Source organism: Rhineura floridana, chromosome 3 (genome assembly GCF_030035675.1).
Source record: "Rhineura floridana isolate rRhiFlo1 chromosome 3, rRhiFlo1.hap2, whole genome shotgun sequence".
Taxonomy (NCBI): Eukaryota; Metazoa; Chordata; class Lepidosauria; order Squamata; family Rhineuridae; genus Rhineura; species Rhineura floridana.
Genome location: NC_084482.1, coordinates 45,761,690 through 45,775,818, shown reverse-complemented (window position 1 = coordinate 45,775,818; position 14,129 = coordinate 45,761,690). Strand labels below are relative to the sequence as shown.

The window sequence follows — 14,129 nt, the reverse complement described above, 5'->3', positions numbered from 1 at the left end:
GAGTCCAATACTAAAATTCTTAAATTAATTAAAAATCAGCCAGGCATTTTTTTAACTTTTAAACTGCAGAAGATGAAGGTCAGAGTATTGGGCAAGGTCAGTAATAGGATTACAGTTATTCTGTGAACATGGCTGATTTTTAATGAATTTCAACAAATTATGAGAACTCTGACAGAAAAAAGTCCAAAAGGGGTCTGGTTTTTCCCTTTTTCCACTTTGAACTCTCAATTCTCTGTTTTGAAAACTTAGAGGGTTGTTAAGCAAGCATTTCTGAGTTCAGGACTATATATTTTGTAAGGTTTTGTTTTGATATGAGTTTATGGGAAGCATCAGAATGGCATGGGGGTATTTTCGATTTAACATTGCGGAATGCAAAAAATCCATGCTGACTACAGTATACAGCCACTCTTGCGGCTGTATGATTTCATATAAAATTATGTGTTTCTGTTATTTTATACTAGAAATTTATTGGACTGTTTAGTTTAAACATGCATGTTTTAAATACAACTAACGTAACCTGAAGAGTTAACGGTTATTTTTAGAAATATGAATAGATTGTTAGAGGATTTTAAAACCATGTACTTTAATACAATCGATGAAAATATGAACAAATGTTTTATTGGTTTATTGCTGTACGTTAAATAAAAGTAGGAATATCGCTTCAAAATGCACTGGGATTATTAGTTTCCAAATGATCATCATGTAACAAGCCCTGCATCTTCTGTGGGCTTCCATTCTTCACTCAATATATTCTAGGGCAGCCTCTTCTTGAGGGCTCTCCTTTGATCTTGCCTTTCAATTCCACATCATCAAACAGGATTGTTAGTAATCTCACAAGAGTAAACTCACAAGGAGTAAATCTCACATATGAGAATGAACAAGATTAAGAACTGTCCAAATAAAAATGGATGATGCACAAACGGTGAATGGCAGCAGCAGTTGTTTATGTCATTGCAGCTCCTTATTAGTTTCACCTGTATACAACATCCTTCCCAGGATTTGACATGGTCTGAGGGAATGTGGATCATCGCTCAACTGGATATGTTAGACTACAATAAAAGCTAGTCTACTCATTAATGGAAGACTCCACTCAGTCAGGTGTGTCTTTGATTTGGGGCTAATTGGCACATGAAAATGTATATCACTTGATGACTGGCAGTTTCTGCAACTATTGAAATGTATTGTGCTTGAGATGAAACCAGGAGATGTGAAAGCCCCATCTGTGATGGCTGTTGAATGTATTAATTTTACACACATTGAATGAGGACCATGTATGTGTGAACATACCCGAGATATGGAAATAATTAAAGAAAAGAATGGCACCAGGCGTTGAGGTCAGTGATTACACATGCACACTTAAGAACAGAAAATATTTGTAAAGTTTCTAAGATACCTCACATGAAAATGGTGTTCACTTCAGTGGAGTACTACTCTGTGTATGTGCAAGAACTGCACATGCAATTGACCCCCCACACCCACTCCAGCATTGAAGTAAATACAGGATTCCTTTGTGCATAATGGCACTCCTGGGCTCCCAAGTACTTTCAGAACTGCAATCTTGCTCTTTCCAAAGGCCTCTAATATGCCTGTGTACGCTTCTGATAAACTTGTCCTAGTCAATCCTGAGAATTCAATAAACCCCAAATGCCTCTTCAGAAGGAAAATGAGACAGATAAGTCTATGGAAAAAAATAAAGATGAGATGAGAAAGCACTGGGAACTATAATGCTGTCTTAATCTAGAAACATATCTGTCTATCATTTTAACTACTGAAGATATTGTTTCTTCCCACCTGAAGGTGTATGACTGTAAGCTTGATTGCCTGTATTCCCCTACAGGGGGTATAAGCCACTAGAACATGTGTTACACCTTAGATCTGTCCAACTGCTCCTAGTCCAGGTCCAGCTGAAAAATTAATTAGGAAATGCAATGCTTCTTACAAGAAAAATATATGGGATTTTATGGCCAAGTGTACAGGATGTCAGTGATGACTGAAACCGCATATTCCCATGTTTTGAAAGGCTTCCTACCTATAGGGAGTGCATGTATTAATATGGAGCAATTTTGCCAAATCTGCTGTGTCAATGACTTCCAGATTGCTGATGTCCTAAGTCCACATTTAGAGAAGACAGCTCTTTGTTTCTGAGTGCCATTCTTAACTTTATTTTATTCAGTACCTCACACTGTCAGGTCTACCTACAAATCCAAAACACACATTAAATCACCTATAGAGAAAGTGCAGCAAAATGGCAATCTGGGAGGCAGAATTGAATAATATCCCTGCAAGTCAACAGAGTTCATGGTGCTCTCTCAAGATGTTCAAGTACTGGAGCAAACAATCAAGAATCTTGACAGAAAAAGTGTGTTTTGCAAGAAGTAATACACCAAAAGAGAAAGAAAATTGGTGGCAGCATAGGGGAGGGCAGAATCTGAACAAGCTAAAACTGGCCATATGTATTCTAGAAGAGGAGACAAGAGCACCTGAAGTCTAAGATTAGACAGTCTCCCAAACGGCTAATTGCACAAAACCTCTGAAAGAGAAACTGCAGAAAGTCAAGAGAGACAAGGAAAAAGCAGCTAAGCAGTACATTACAGAGATCTGGTAGAGATCCTTCCGTTGTGCCAGCTGGAAGGGCAGTTGTACCAGATGAAAATCCAAACACAACAAGCAGAGGTGTATAGGTTGCTGAATAGATTGGCAAAGATTCAAACTCTAGAAAACAACATAAAGAGTACCAAAAGTGGATTCAGGAATGAGTTGATGGAGGAAACATCCTTGAAGAAATGTGTCACTGTTAAACAGAGAGAAACTCACTACTGAAATCAAAATAATAATAATAAAAGATATGTGGGAAGAGGAAATAACTTGAGTATTGCAAGACATCTCAGGAGAAGTGAGGGGCTGTCTGTGGAAAGCCAACGGCAGCTCACGGAGAAATTAATCGGTTGAATAGGTGCTATTCAGCTGCTAACTGACAACAATGACAGAAACAGGCATTGGAAGCTGGTAAGATCTACCTGAGCCTGAAATCTGACAAAAGCAGTGGGTGACTACACAACTGCAATAAAAGACAACTCCAGTGAATTATTAAAAACAACCAAGAGTCTTGTGGCACCTTAAAGAGTAACAAATTTATTATGGCACAAGCTTTCATGGACTAGATTCCATCAGATGGATCTTAGTCGCAGGTATGTATGCACATAGGAGAAAGGGATTCCAAGAGGGTGGTCAATTGGGAAATGAAATGCACTAGATCTGTGTTACCGCCTCTCATTGCTGTTGTGAAGGGGCACCATGCTTATTTTCATACATTCAAGCTCTAATTGAATTGACACCGTCTGTACCTTTTTGCATTTCATCATTTCATTACAATTCCCACCCTGACCATGTGCTTATATATTTCCAACTGTGGATAACACTTCACATCTGATAAAGCATACTTTAGTCTACAAAAGTTTATTCCATAATCAAATTGTTCATCTTTAAGGTGCCAAAAGATTTTTTGTTGGTTTTGCTACTACAAAGGCTAACACATCTATCTCTCTGGGAAGGGTATGATTTCATAATTCTGCGACCAATTTCATATTTTTGTCTTGCTCATCTTCAGACTGGATTTCTTTTGCAGGAAACAATTTAAAGCATCCTTTTCCAACCTTTGGGTCCTTAGATGTTGATGGCCAATGGTCAGGAATGATGAGAGCTGCAGTCTACCAATATGTGAGGACCTAAAGATTGGGAAAGGCTGATTTAAAGGAAACTTACTTTTGGCCAAGATCAAAGGGAATTAGGCCTCATTTATTGTTGAAGATCTAGACCAGCCTTTCCCAACCGGTGTGCCTCCAGATGTTGTTGGACCACAACTCTCATCAGCCTCAGCCATTGGCAATGCTGGCTGAGGCTGATGGGAGTTGTGGTCCAACAACATCTGGAGACACGCCAGTTGGGAAAGGCTGATCTAGACTGACAAACTAATTTGGAAACCCAGTGTTTTTTGGTAAAAAAGAAGAGGTGCCAGTACTCATACCTTGATAAAAGAGCTGTGTGTGCCAACGCAAAATGGTTGCCATGGACAGCAAAAAAAGAGCTGACCATACACCGTACCAGTTAGCACTTCCACAAAAAAACAAGCCCGTCTCTTACCAAAAGGCTGCAGTAACCAATGTGGTGTCCTCCAGTTGTTGTTGAACTACAATTTCCATCATCTGCAGCCATGGCCATGCTGGCTGGGGCTGATGCGAGGTGGCATCCAATGCCTTCTAGAGAGCACCACATTGGCTACCCCTACCATAATGGATTTTCACTACTCCATCTATTTTTAATTGCATTACAAGGTGCTATTATTCACTAACAGATCTTTATATCTGTGTAAGTTTTTCCGCATTGATAACAGCTAGAAATATCTTTTTTTAAAAAAAAAAAAATGACAAAATCCATAAACAACAATGATCTTCCAAACAGGCTTATTATTCCTAGCATATGTAAGCAAATTTTCATTCTGTCTTTGGATATTATTAACTAAATTCCATATACCTCACTACTGAAAAGCTGAAATTATTGAAGATTAAGAGTAGCATATACACATGACAGCATTCTGTGTATTTTCCAAAGTTCAGTGCTTTATCACATTACAGTAGGGACCCATTCATACGGCAGGTTACGTTCCGGACCCCCGCTGAAAAGCGAAAACCGCTGAAAAGCAGAACTGATTGAATAGAATGGCGAGCAACGCCTGAAAACCGCCATAAAAGCGGAAAAAGCGCCGTATGAGTGGGGCTTTAGTCTAATTGCGTCTAATTGAGACCACTGCATTAGAGAAGGACCGTACAGCGGGCCCCTACTGTATTCTCATGGTTAGTGCTTTTTTTGTGTGTAAAAAATAAAGAAGATGAGGTACCAATACTCTTACCTTGATAAATGGTAAAATGCCTCTCCCACCCCTCCTCCCTTCTCTGTTGAATTTCTGAACGTTTAATTAAAAACTTAATAAAAAACAGAAATACATAGTAAAAGGAAAAAATGTTTAACATTTTATAGATGCCGTTTATTACTTTGAGTTTAAAAGAATTTGAAAAATGAACACATACAAAAATTAGGGTTTTATTTTGGTAAAGCATTGTAGGTACCAGTCACAAAATGGCTGCCATGGGGGGGGGGATGGCATAGCACAAAATTAGATGCTTCCCACTCCCTCCTTTCAGGCAGCCTCCTGCTTATCATGGGAAGTCAGCTATGTCCTAATTGTGTAGATTGCACTATTGATTTCCCCACACACACTACAATGCTGTTGGTGTCTAACAAGTATTCCCTAGAGTTCTAGGAAAAATATGCACACACGCACTCAACATACGCACACAGACCCACGCGCATCTCTCTCACACATACCATAAACAACCCTCTCCCCTCTGCCCAAGTGCATCTCTTACAGACCACATATACCTACCTAACTCCCTCTCGATAATTCTCTTTCCGCCCGAGTCCGACACAGACCTACCTACTCCTCTTTCTATCTTTCACACACAGACCTATCTAGTCTCTTTGTCTCTCTCACACACTTGCCACACAGATCTACCTCACCTTCTCTCTCACACACAAATATACATCGTTCTGTTTCTTTCGCTTGCACGTACAGATGCAAAGACACCATACTGAGGAAACCTCTGCCCCCCAATCAAGAAACAAGTGCTGCCCGCAAAGTGCAGCTGGTGGGCAACTAACATTCAAGCACAGGGGTGACCCCTGCCATTCCTTCCTCCTCTCCTCCCCCCCTCCGCACCAATCGGATAAGCCCCTTCACAGGGAGAAGCAAGCGCCCGCTACCAGCTTCACATGGCTGGTGGGTAATGACTGCTCAAGCAAACAGGACAATCCCCATCGCTGCTGCTTCCTCTTCTGACTTCCCTACTTGACAAACATGTCAAGCAGACACACACGCACACACTCTACAAAGACATACCTCCCTGTCTCTTTCTCTCCCACACACAGAAAATACATACATCCTTCAATTTCTCACTCTCTTGCATGCACAAACACAGGCACCATATTGAGTGAAACACACATACACACAGACATACACACCCCTGACAATAAAACTGCAGGTGTCTGCCACCAGCTGCATAAGGCCGGTAGGCAACCGTGGAGCAAATGGGGCAGATCTCAACTGTTCCTTCCTCCTCCACCACCCCTCAACGATCAGGACAGTCAAGCAAACCCACGCAGACCACACATACATACCTTTCCCACCTACCCCTCTCACACACATACACACTGCCCTCCATTTCTCTCTCTCTGGTTCACATGCACACACAGAAACCATACTGACGACCCTGCGCTCCCCAGAAGGTGCCAGTCCTCCATCCTGAGGCATACCATCAGAAAAACAAAAAACCCTGCTCATGGCCTTCTTGAAAACAGTTCTTATGGAAATCTTACCCTAAATATATTTTCCTAGACTTCTGATGTATTTAATAACTTTTACAAGTTAAATCAAACGCAAACACCACCTCTGCATGAGCACTGCTTAGTGGCAAGCCGAACAGCACCATCAGACGCTCCAGAAGGTGCTCATGTAGGGATCACCATCAAGTGTGAATTACCCCAGGGTGTCGCTACATTCTCCAAAGCTGCCTTGTTACTCAAAGGGGGCGGGGCTTTTTATATCATACTTCCCAGAATGCACCCTTTACGAAGGGAATCCTTACTTGAAGCTGGTGTCTGCTTCCAATCAGTCCCTCCCATTCTGGTGCAAATTAAAAAAACAAAACCTAGAAAGCTACAAAAAAACTTTGGAATGTAGCACAGTATCAGGACTGGATTATTGCAATGGATATATCAAATATTTAGCTGCAGTTACTAAAGCAAAGATGCTTCAGGCATTACCTTGTTGTTGTTGTTGCTTATGCAAGCAACATTCATTAACTGAGCCTCACCAAAAGAAAAGGTTATCAGGGCACAAGCCTGCCCCTTCCAGTATCTCTACATTTCAGAAACTAAACTAACATCTTTGTACCCAACCAGGGGCCCTCCAGACGTTGTTGGACAACAATTCCTATTGGCCCTGACCACTGGCCATGCTGCCCACATCTGATAGGAACTGGGCGTCCAACAACATCTGGAAGACACCACATTGGCTACCCCAGTCGTAACCCAATGCAGGAGCTACAATTTAAATGGAGGTCTGAAAACAGCCCACCTTCCCAAGCAAGGAGGAGAAGATTCCAAGGCAGTAAAGAGGGGCAGGTGGGACTGCTGAGTTACCTAATGGTCTAAGAATTTATTTTGATTTGCAATTAGCATAGGAAAGGGTTTATTTAGTATTAAGGCAAAAGTATCACTAGATACTTTTCAATAATTATTTGTACATTTTTATAAAATGAGATTTGGCCCCTTCTGTGTCTCTGGAGTATAATCATCATTCCTTCTATTTCTCGTGTTCAGGCATGAGTGACGTTAATTATGTGGCCAAAATGGCACCATCCATGTATTAAAGGGAGGTATTACCAGGCTCGGTGGAACCTTCTACTCCTGGAATGTTTTTATTGTCTCAGCTACTGGCAGGTTATAACAACCTTCTTTTAACCCTGTTTGTTGTTTTGGGTGGAGGTAAACAACCTAATGGGCCCTTTAGAGGGCTGAAAGGTGGGATATATATAATTTTATCAATAAAATAAATTGTACTGCAATAATATGCAATAACTGTAATGAATGGAACTGGTCCACATACCATAATAATCCAGAAATGCCAGCATTTTCCATTCAGAGTCCTTTATTCCTCTCCTATGCATAGGAAGAATTATCTGATGGTAAAAAAATGGCACTCTCAGCACCAAAAAATAGATTAAGATAAGGACTGTACTGTAGCGAAGATGAATTAGGTATTTACTGTGAAGAACACTGCCTACTAAAAATTCAAGTGTGCATGCAGTTCTCTTCATCAGGTTATAAGAATGACCATGCACAACTTTGCCTGAGTTCAAAGGTTCAATACAGGATTACCAGCATGGAACACTTCTACCCTTGGACAAGCCCCTTGCAGTGTCAATTACTGGGAGAGGAGAGGAGCTCACGGTAATAGTCCACCAATTCAGAAGGCTGCACAGCTACTCAAGACATGCTTCCAACTTGCTGCCCTGTTCATCATCACATCACCAGTGTCAGGCTGGGTGGGGTCTGCCCATGTAGCATTTAAAAGACAACAGCGATGGATGCATCTCAGAAGTTTCAAGCAACCAGGCTACTGCACAGTATTTGCAATTATGGTGTAGAAACACCAAAGTTTCTGGGACTTCACTACATGACTATCGGAGTCTGTGAAACTACTTCCCTCATTCTCTAATAAATGCAGAACAAGTTGTTTCACTGATAGCTTTCCCCTCCATTTCCAATTTGATGCAATGCTAGTAAGAGATCTGTGACCAGGAACCTCAGTGGCACAATTCAGAGAAAAGGAACCTCAAAATAATTAAGAAGCTAGAAAGCAGGGTTGCAATTTGTTTTGTTTTGTTTTTTTAATGGAGAAAAGAGTCATGCTATCATGGTCTACATTTGAAAACAAGAAATCAGCAAATAGAGTGGCATGAGATGACTGAAGCAACATCCTGTAGGGAAGAATGCAATAAATACCTCTTGGTTCAGAGAACTAGAGGGCAAAACAAAGCATATGCACAGGCCTCAAAGTTACCCCTTTTCCTTCACAGTTCCACAGAACAGACATTAAGGGACAATGTTAATGGTTCACAAGCTTCAAGAATATGAAACACTAAGCGGGACAGTTAGCAATAATGTGAATGCTCAGTCCACTTAAGATGCGGTGTTTGTTAGTTTATCATGCACAGCCAAATGCACTGGTGTCAGTAACAGGATTCTGACCTATGCATAGGTTCCAACTACTCTTTCTTGCTGATATTATCACTGTTCATACAATTATATACTCATCTCTATTTGTCAATGGTGGCAAAAAGCTGAGCAGCGTTGAACAGATGAGAAAGCAGATGCAAGAAATCACAGGAAATCTTCATAGCTTAAAAACGATCCAAAAACACCTAAGTAGTTTAGGTTAGGCATTTTGAAATTAAAGGTACGTTGGAACAGCAATGAATTTAACCTCCACAAAACCTACTAGAAGTGCTGAATCTCACAAAACCAACCCCAGATGTGCTCCCAAATTGAGCATGCTTAGAACCAATACCTTTAAGAACCTGCAGTGTTAATTCCTTAATTCCTTTCAACCTCCACTTTGTTTACATGATCAAGGGATGTACTGGAGACTAAAGGCAACCAGGATGACCCTCTGGAAAACCAGAAGCCACTGACTTGCCATTGTATCAATCCTGGTAAGTGGGTGCATAAACTATTGCTTCTTTATAACATTATAAAAATATGGAAAGGAGATTATTCTGAGTTCAGAATTCTAACCTGAGTGATCTGAAAGTGACTCAGGGCCACAATGTCCCTGGAAAAATTTCCAACATGGATCTCATCTCCGTGTCCAATCTGTCGTATCTAGCAATGCATGCACAAACACTTGGATCTCTAGTCACACATGATGGGTAGCTGGCATCAGTTGGGCTCCCTGTTGCACGCTTGAGTAGACAGAGGAGTGTTTGTCACTTGTGATGGCATGTATAGAAGGTATCTGCAACTTTCTCACTTGGAACAGTGTCACTTGTCATATGTGAAGCTAAGACAGTGAGCAAAGGAAGCCTCAAAACCCTGGGAGCTTCTGGCCAAGAAAAGAAGATTTGTTGGTTTCCAACAAACAAGTCTGGGGTATTTATTAACATTCTCAACAGTGTAATCAAACACCACAGTATCTCCCATAAATACGATTGTGGTCCCTAATTAAGTTTTGTTGCCATCCTAATTAAAAATCACAGAACCATGTACATGGAACAAAGCTAATGAGTAATCTCATCCAGTGTCCCACCAAACCTAGAGATCATCTCTCTCCAAAAACATCTCAAATGGATGCCTGTCCAGACTTTTCTGGACAACCTCCAAGAATGAAGTTTCTACAACTTCTCCAGGCAGCATGTTCCATTGTGGAACAACATATGAGTCAAGAGGTTTCTTCTAATGCTTACATTTGAATTTGCTTTCCTGTAATTTAAAACCATTGCTTCTTGTTCTGTTATCAGTGGACTCTACGGTCAGCTATTTATTCTCACCCCCCCCATCCTTTAGGAAATGAATCATTTGGACTGCACATTAAAGCATCCTAGAAGTGATTTTCATTAACGTGGTATGTGAATAACCTGGGCGTGCTTTATTCTAAGACTCAGAAAGGGTCTATATACCTGCCAAGGGACAAATTATACAAAGACAGAGTTGACAAAATAACTCAAAAGCACCTAAATGATTAAGAAACTTAGACTCCATGTATTAATTCCTAACATAAAGCCTGAGGCATGTAGTGTTGATTCACAGTGCAATAATCTTTCTAGACTGACTTACTGTAGACAGCATTGGCATTCTACTATAGGAAACCAAAGGGAATATTAATATCTGCTATTAAAATTGATCCTATCTCATAAATCTAGCCTGCCTGTTACCACAGCACTCAAATAAAGGTGTTCCAAGGTCAAGAGGATGTGGTGTCCAAATGAGTCTTCTATTCCAAGAGAAAAGCAGCAAAAACAATCTCTACAGCAAGCATCAGATCCATATGTAGGAAACCCAAAAAGCTGGTTTTAAATGTCATGTTTTTCAAAGTGAGAATTGATGCTGGAACCAGTTCTAAACACTGGCTGGCTGAGCTGCAGCTGAAGACAATCCATCAAAGCAGCTTAGAATCAATGGAGAGGGGTGGGAATTGAAAGTGAAGGGGAACCATGCACATAAAATGGAAAATTAGGGGCAGGTTACAAGCCTTTCTAGGCCTTTAAGATTACAAAGAAATGTGAACCCACTTAGTGTTTTGTCTGCAGTTAAACATCTCCTAAATGGTTTCCAATGGACATATGCACAAATGACCGGTTACATGGTAAAATGTGGACTACAGAAGAACCAGGACAGCAAGTTCTGCGAACAGTCTACGTTGCAAACACTGGATGATCACCTGGTGCAATTACTGTTTGAATTCTGAACTGCTTCACACTGATGCCCCATGCCCACTACTTGGGCAGAAATAGCATTTCCTAAGTAAAAGGACAAAGTGCTAGCCGGACGCTAATGTTCTCCCTCAGCACCAAACCCTCTCAGCATTCCTCACCATTGTGAAGAACTTAAGACTGCCATGGTTCAGCTCAGGAAATGGAAATGCTTCACGAGCAAAAGCATTCTTAGCAGATCTGTAACAGCCTCTTGCTATATAATATACTGAACAAGGAATAGGTGTGTGCCATGAAGCACGATGCCCATGCAAACTGCCAGAACAACAGAGGTGTGGCTCAGGAGAGATCAAGCTGGAAGCATGTGCAGCTCCAGAAACAGTTACCAGACCATATGACACTCAAGCCAGTATTGCTTGGCCCTATGAGTGTTTTCAAAACAACAACAATAATGGTAACAATAATAAATTAAGGTGAAGGATCCAACACCTAATGTCTAACTCCTATTCATTTGGTTTTACTATGCTCTTCAGACAGAAAGACTGCATGGTATTCAATGCTAGTCCTCCTCAGAGCAAACCCATTGGAGTTAATAGACATGACTAACTTAGGTTCGTTAATTTCAGTGGGTCTATTCTGAGTAAGACTTAGTTGATGCAACCCACTGTTTTAGCCTGTGCTGGACATATACAGGTCTTGTTCAGGTAAGCATCCAGAAAAGTGAAAAGCTGTGGAGGGATGGTAGGAGAGGGGAAATGAGGCAAATATTGGTACATGTATGAAGTGTGAGTGTTCAAGGCAAAAAGTATACTCTTGCCAGTATAAAAACTAGCAGTGCAAAACCGATTCTCCCCTGCTACCTGATTTTGCCTCCTTATTGAAAGTCATAACTCTGGGTTCCATTTTCCTTCAGGGTATCTCCTTCTCTCTAGTCAAATACATTGGACCACCCATGACCTACACCCGACAGAGAGGGCACTTGCTTGATTGCAGGTCATGGGGTAATTATTCATCATTGCTTAGCCAACAGTAAAATGGCTAGTGCTGTTTTTGATTTACATGAATAAACCCCACCCTTCAGAATACCATTATTCATTGAAGATATAACCAAAGCAACAGGATAAGAAGTCACCACAACCAGGTTTTTACATCCTCTTGATGTTCTTGCAAGAACAATATTGCCTCTAGGCATCTCCTAAGGAATGATGCAGAGTTTCTCAGGCATTGGTGGGCTACCTAACATATATGTCAAACTCTTCACTGAATTTAAATTAGTCTTCCACCCAATACATATATCTATATATACTGTATCTATATGACCCATGCTTTCTCCTCCATTTCCCAGCAAAGCCCTATAAATACTCATCTTTATAGCTTTAGCTGTCATCACTCGTCATCACCCACCATTCAACTCTCACAGAAGAACAAAAAGGTTCTATTGAAACCAAGCACTTAACATAAATATTAAAATAATGGTAGGGACAAAATATAACTCTACATAGAACTTCATAACTACCGTAGCACCTATTACCATAAACAAAAGCAAATCTGGTTTGACAGGTAACAAGGTAAGGGAACTGAGGAGATGCTTAAGAGAACTCGTGTCTGTCATCATTTCAATCACTCTTTTAAATTTCTCTTTGTTTACAGTTGACAACCTTATTAAAATTCATTTCACTAACCAGTCCATCCTAAGTCACTATGGATACCAAAGAACCCTTTAAAAAACCTTCAAGAGGAGGGTGATGATAGCATTTTACCAAAAATAATAATTAAAAAAACACAAAAATTGGCCAGTAGCACGTTCTCCTACTGGATCTCTTGTGATGAAGGCTGTCCTGTCATGTGCCCTCCTCCTAAAACCCACCAGTCCACAGAAGGGTAAAATCATGTACAAGTCCATTTCTCAGTTTCCCAGGATGAGTTTGACAAAAGAAGCCACGTCTGTCTCTTTGGATTCGTGCAGGGTGAAGAAACTGTGTTGCTAAAAAAAAGAGAGAGAGAGGGGCAGTGAGAAGAGGGAGGGAGCAAGAGATAGGAGAGAAATCATGTTAAAAATGTTCCATTACAACTCTTATAGTAACTGTAGTATTTTCTACATCTGAAAAATACCGCCATAATTCCCAAGCATGGTGGTAATTGCAGCTGCCCTCAACCTGCTTTACATTTCAAGTGGGACAACTAATGGAACGTTTAAACAATAGTCACATGTGCAGTGGCGTCACTAGGGTTGTTGTCACCCAGTGCGGTAACTCATGGTGTCACCCCCATGGACCTCCTCCCGTACCAGACCATACAGAATCCTTAGTATTTTTTTTATACTAATGTTACTCGTAAATCGTAATTCCCGTATATCACTGAATGTAATGGCAACAGTAGTGACATAAACAACTAGCAAAATTAAAATTACACCTTTAAATTACAATATCATACTCACAGCCTAAATGTATTTACATTTATACATAGTTTCATGTGGTTAAAGTGAAAATTCGGTAAGAAAACAATAGAATTCGAAGTAAAAACGTTTAAGAACTACATCAAAATTATGAAGATAGAGGAAAAAAACCCACCGCACCCCAGCTTTTCTATATCGCCAAGCACGGGGCCCTCCAAAGCTCCATAGGATGGAGAAGTTGGTAGAAATCTATTAAGCATAGCCAGGAAAGAGAACTGAAGGAGGAAGTTTCCTACTTCCTCTCTTACCTCTATGTGCTTTTCAAGGCTCAGGTTGATTATTTGATCCTTGGAAAAGCGACGCATGAGTGTGTGTGTGCATGCACTTTTTCTCTTTCTGTCACTTGTGTGTGTGTGTGTCATTCAGGGGAGGGGGGGAGAAGAAATGAGAGGGGAGGCAGGGAAAGAATGCCCACGGCACTTGCTCAAACATCCATATGTGTCCACTGGTCTAAAAAACTTGGTGACCCCTGCAGTGGAATAAAGTTAGAGAAATGTCATCTTTGAAAGAGTGTCTTGGTGACGACAAAGTACGCTAACAGTCAACTGTTGTCTGCCTCTTGCCTACAGGGCACCTGCCCCATTGGTTGAGCAGTTGTGACATCATAGAATGTTCTCAAAGGATTCTAA

The 14,129-nt window shown here is 40.7% G+C and overlaps 1 protein-coding gene and 1 pseudogene across 4 annotated transcripts in view; one reads left to right on the top strand and one right to left on the bottom strand.

Annotated features, from left to right (window-relative positions):
* Nucleotides 1–1,977: 1,977 nt before the first annotated feature.
* On the top strand, nucleotides 1,978–2,869 carry LOC133382109 (kinetochore protein Nuf2-like; annotated as a pseudogene).
* Nucleotides 2,870–4,527: 1,658 nt separating this feature from the next.
* The window catches only part of MAP2K6 (mitogen-activated protein kinase kinase 6), a 109,643-nt gene continuing 100,041 nt past the window's right edge, over nucleotides 4,528–14,129 (bottom strand). For 3 of the 4 annotated variants that reach the window (XM_061615662.1, XM_061615661.1, XM_061615663.1), the window contains one exon: nucleotides 4,528–13,029. In XM_061615662.1, the coding sequence (XP_061471646.1) occupies nucleotides 12,952–13,029 (78 nt within the window). In that variant the 3' untranslated portion in view covers nucleotides 4,528–12,951. The remainder of the gene's footprint in view (nucleotides 13,030–14,129) is intronic. The other variant, XR_009761257.1, reaches the window with a different exon arrangement.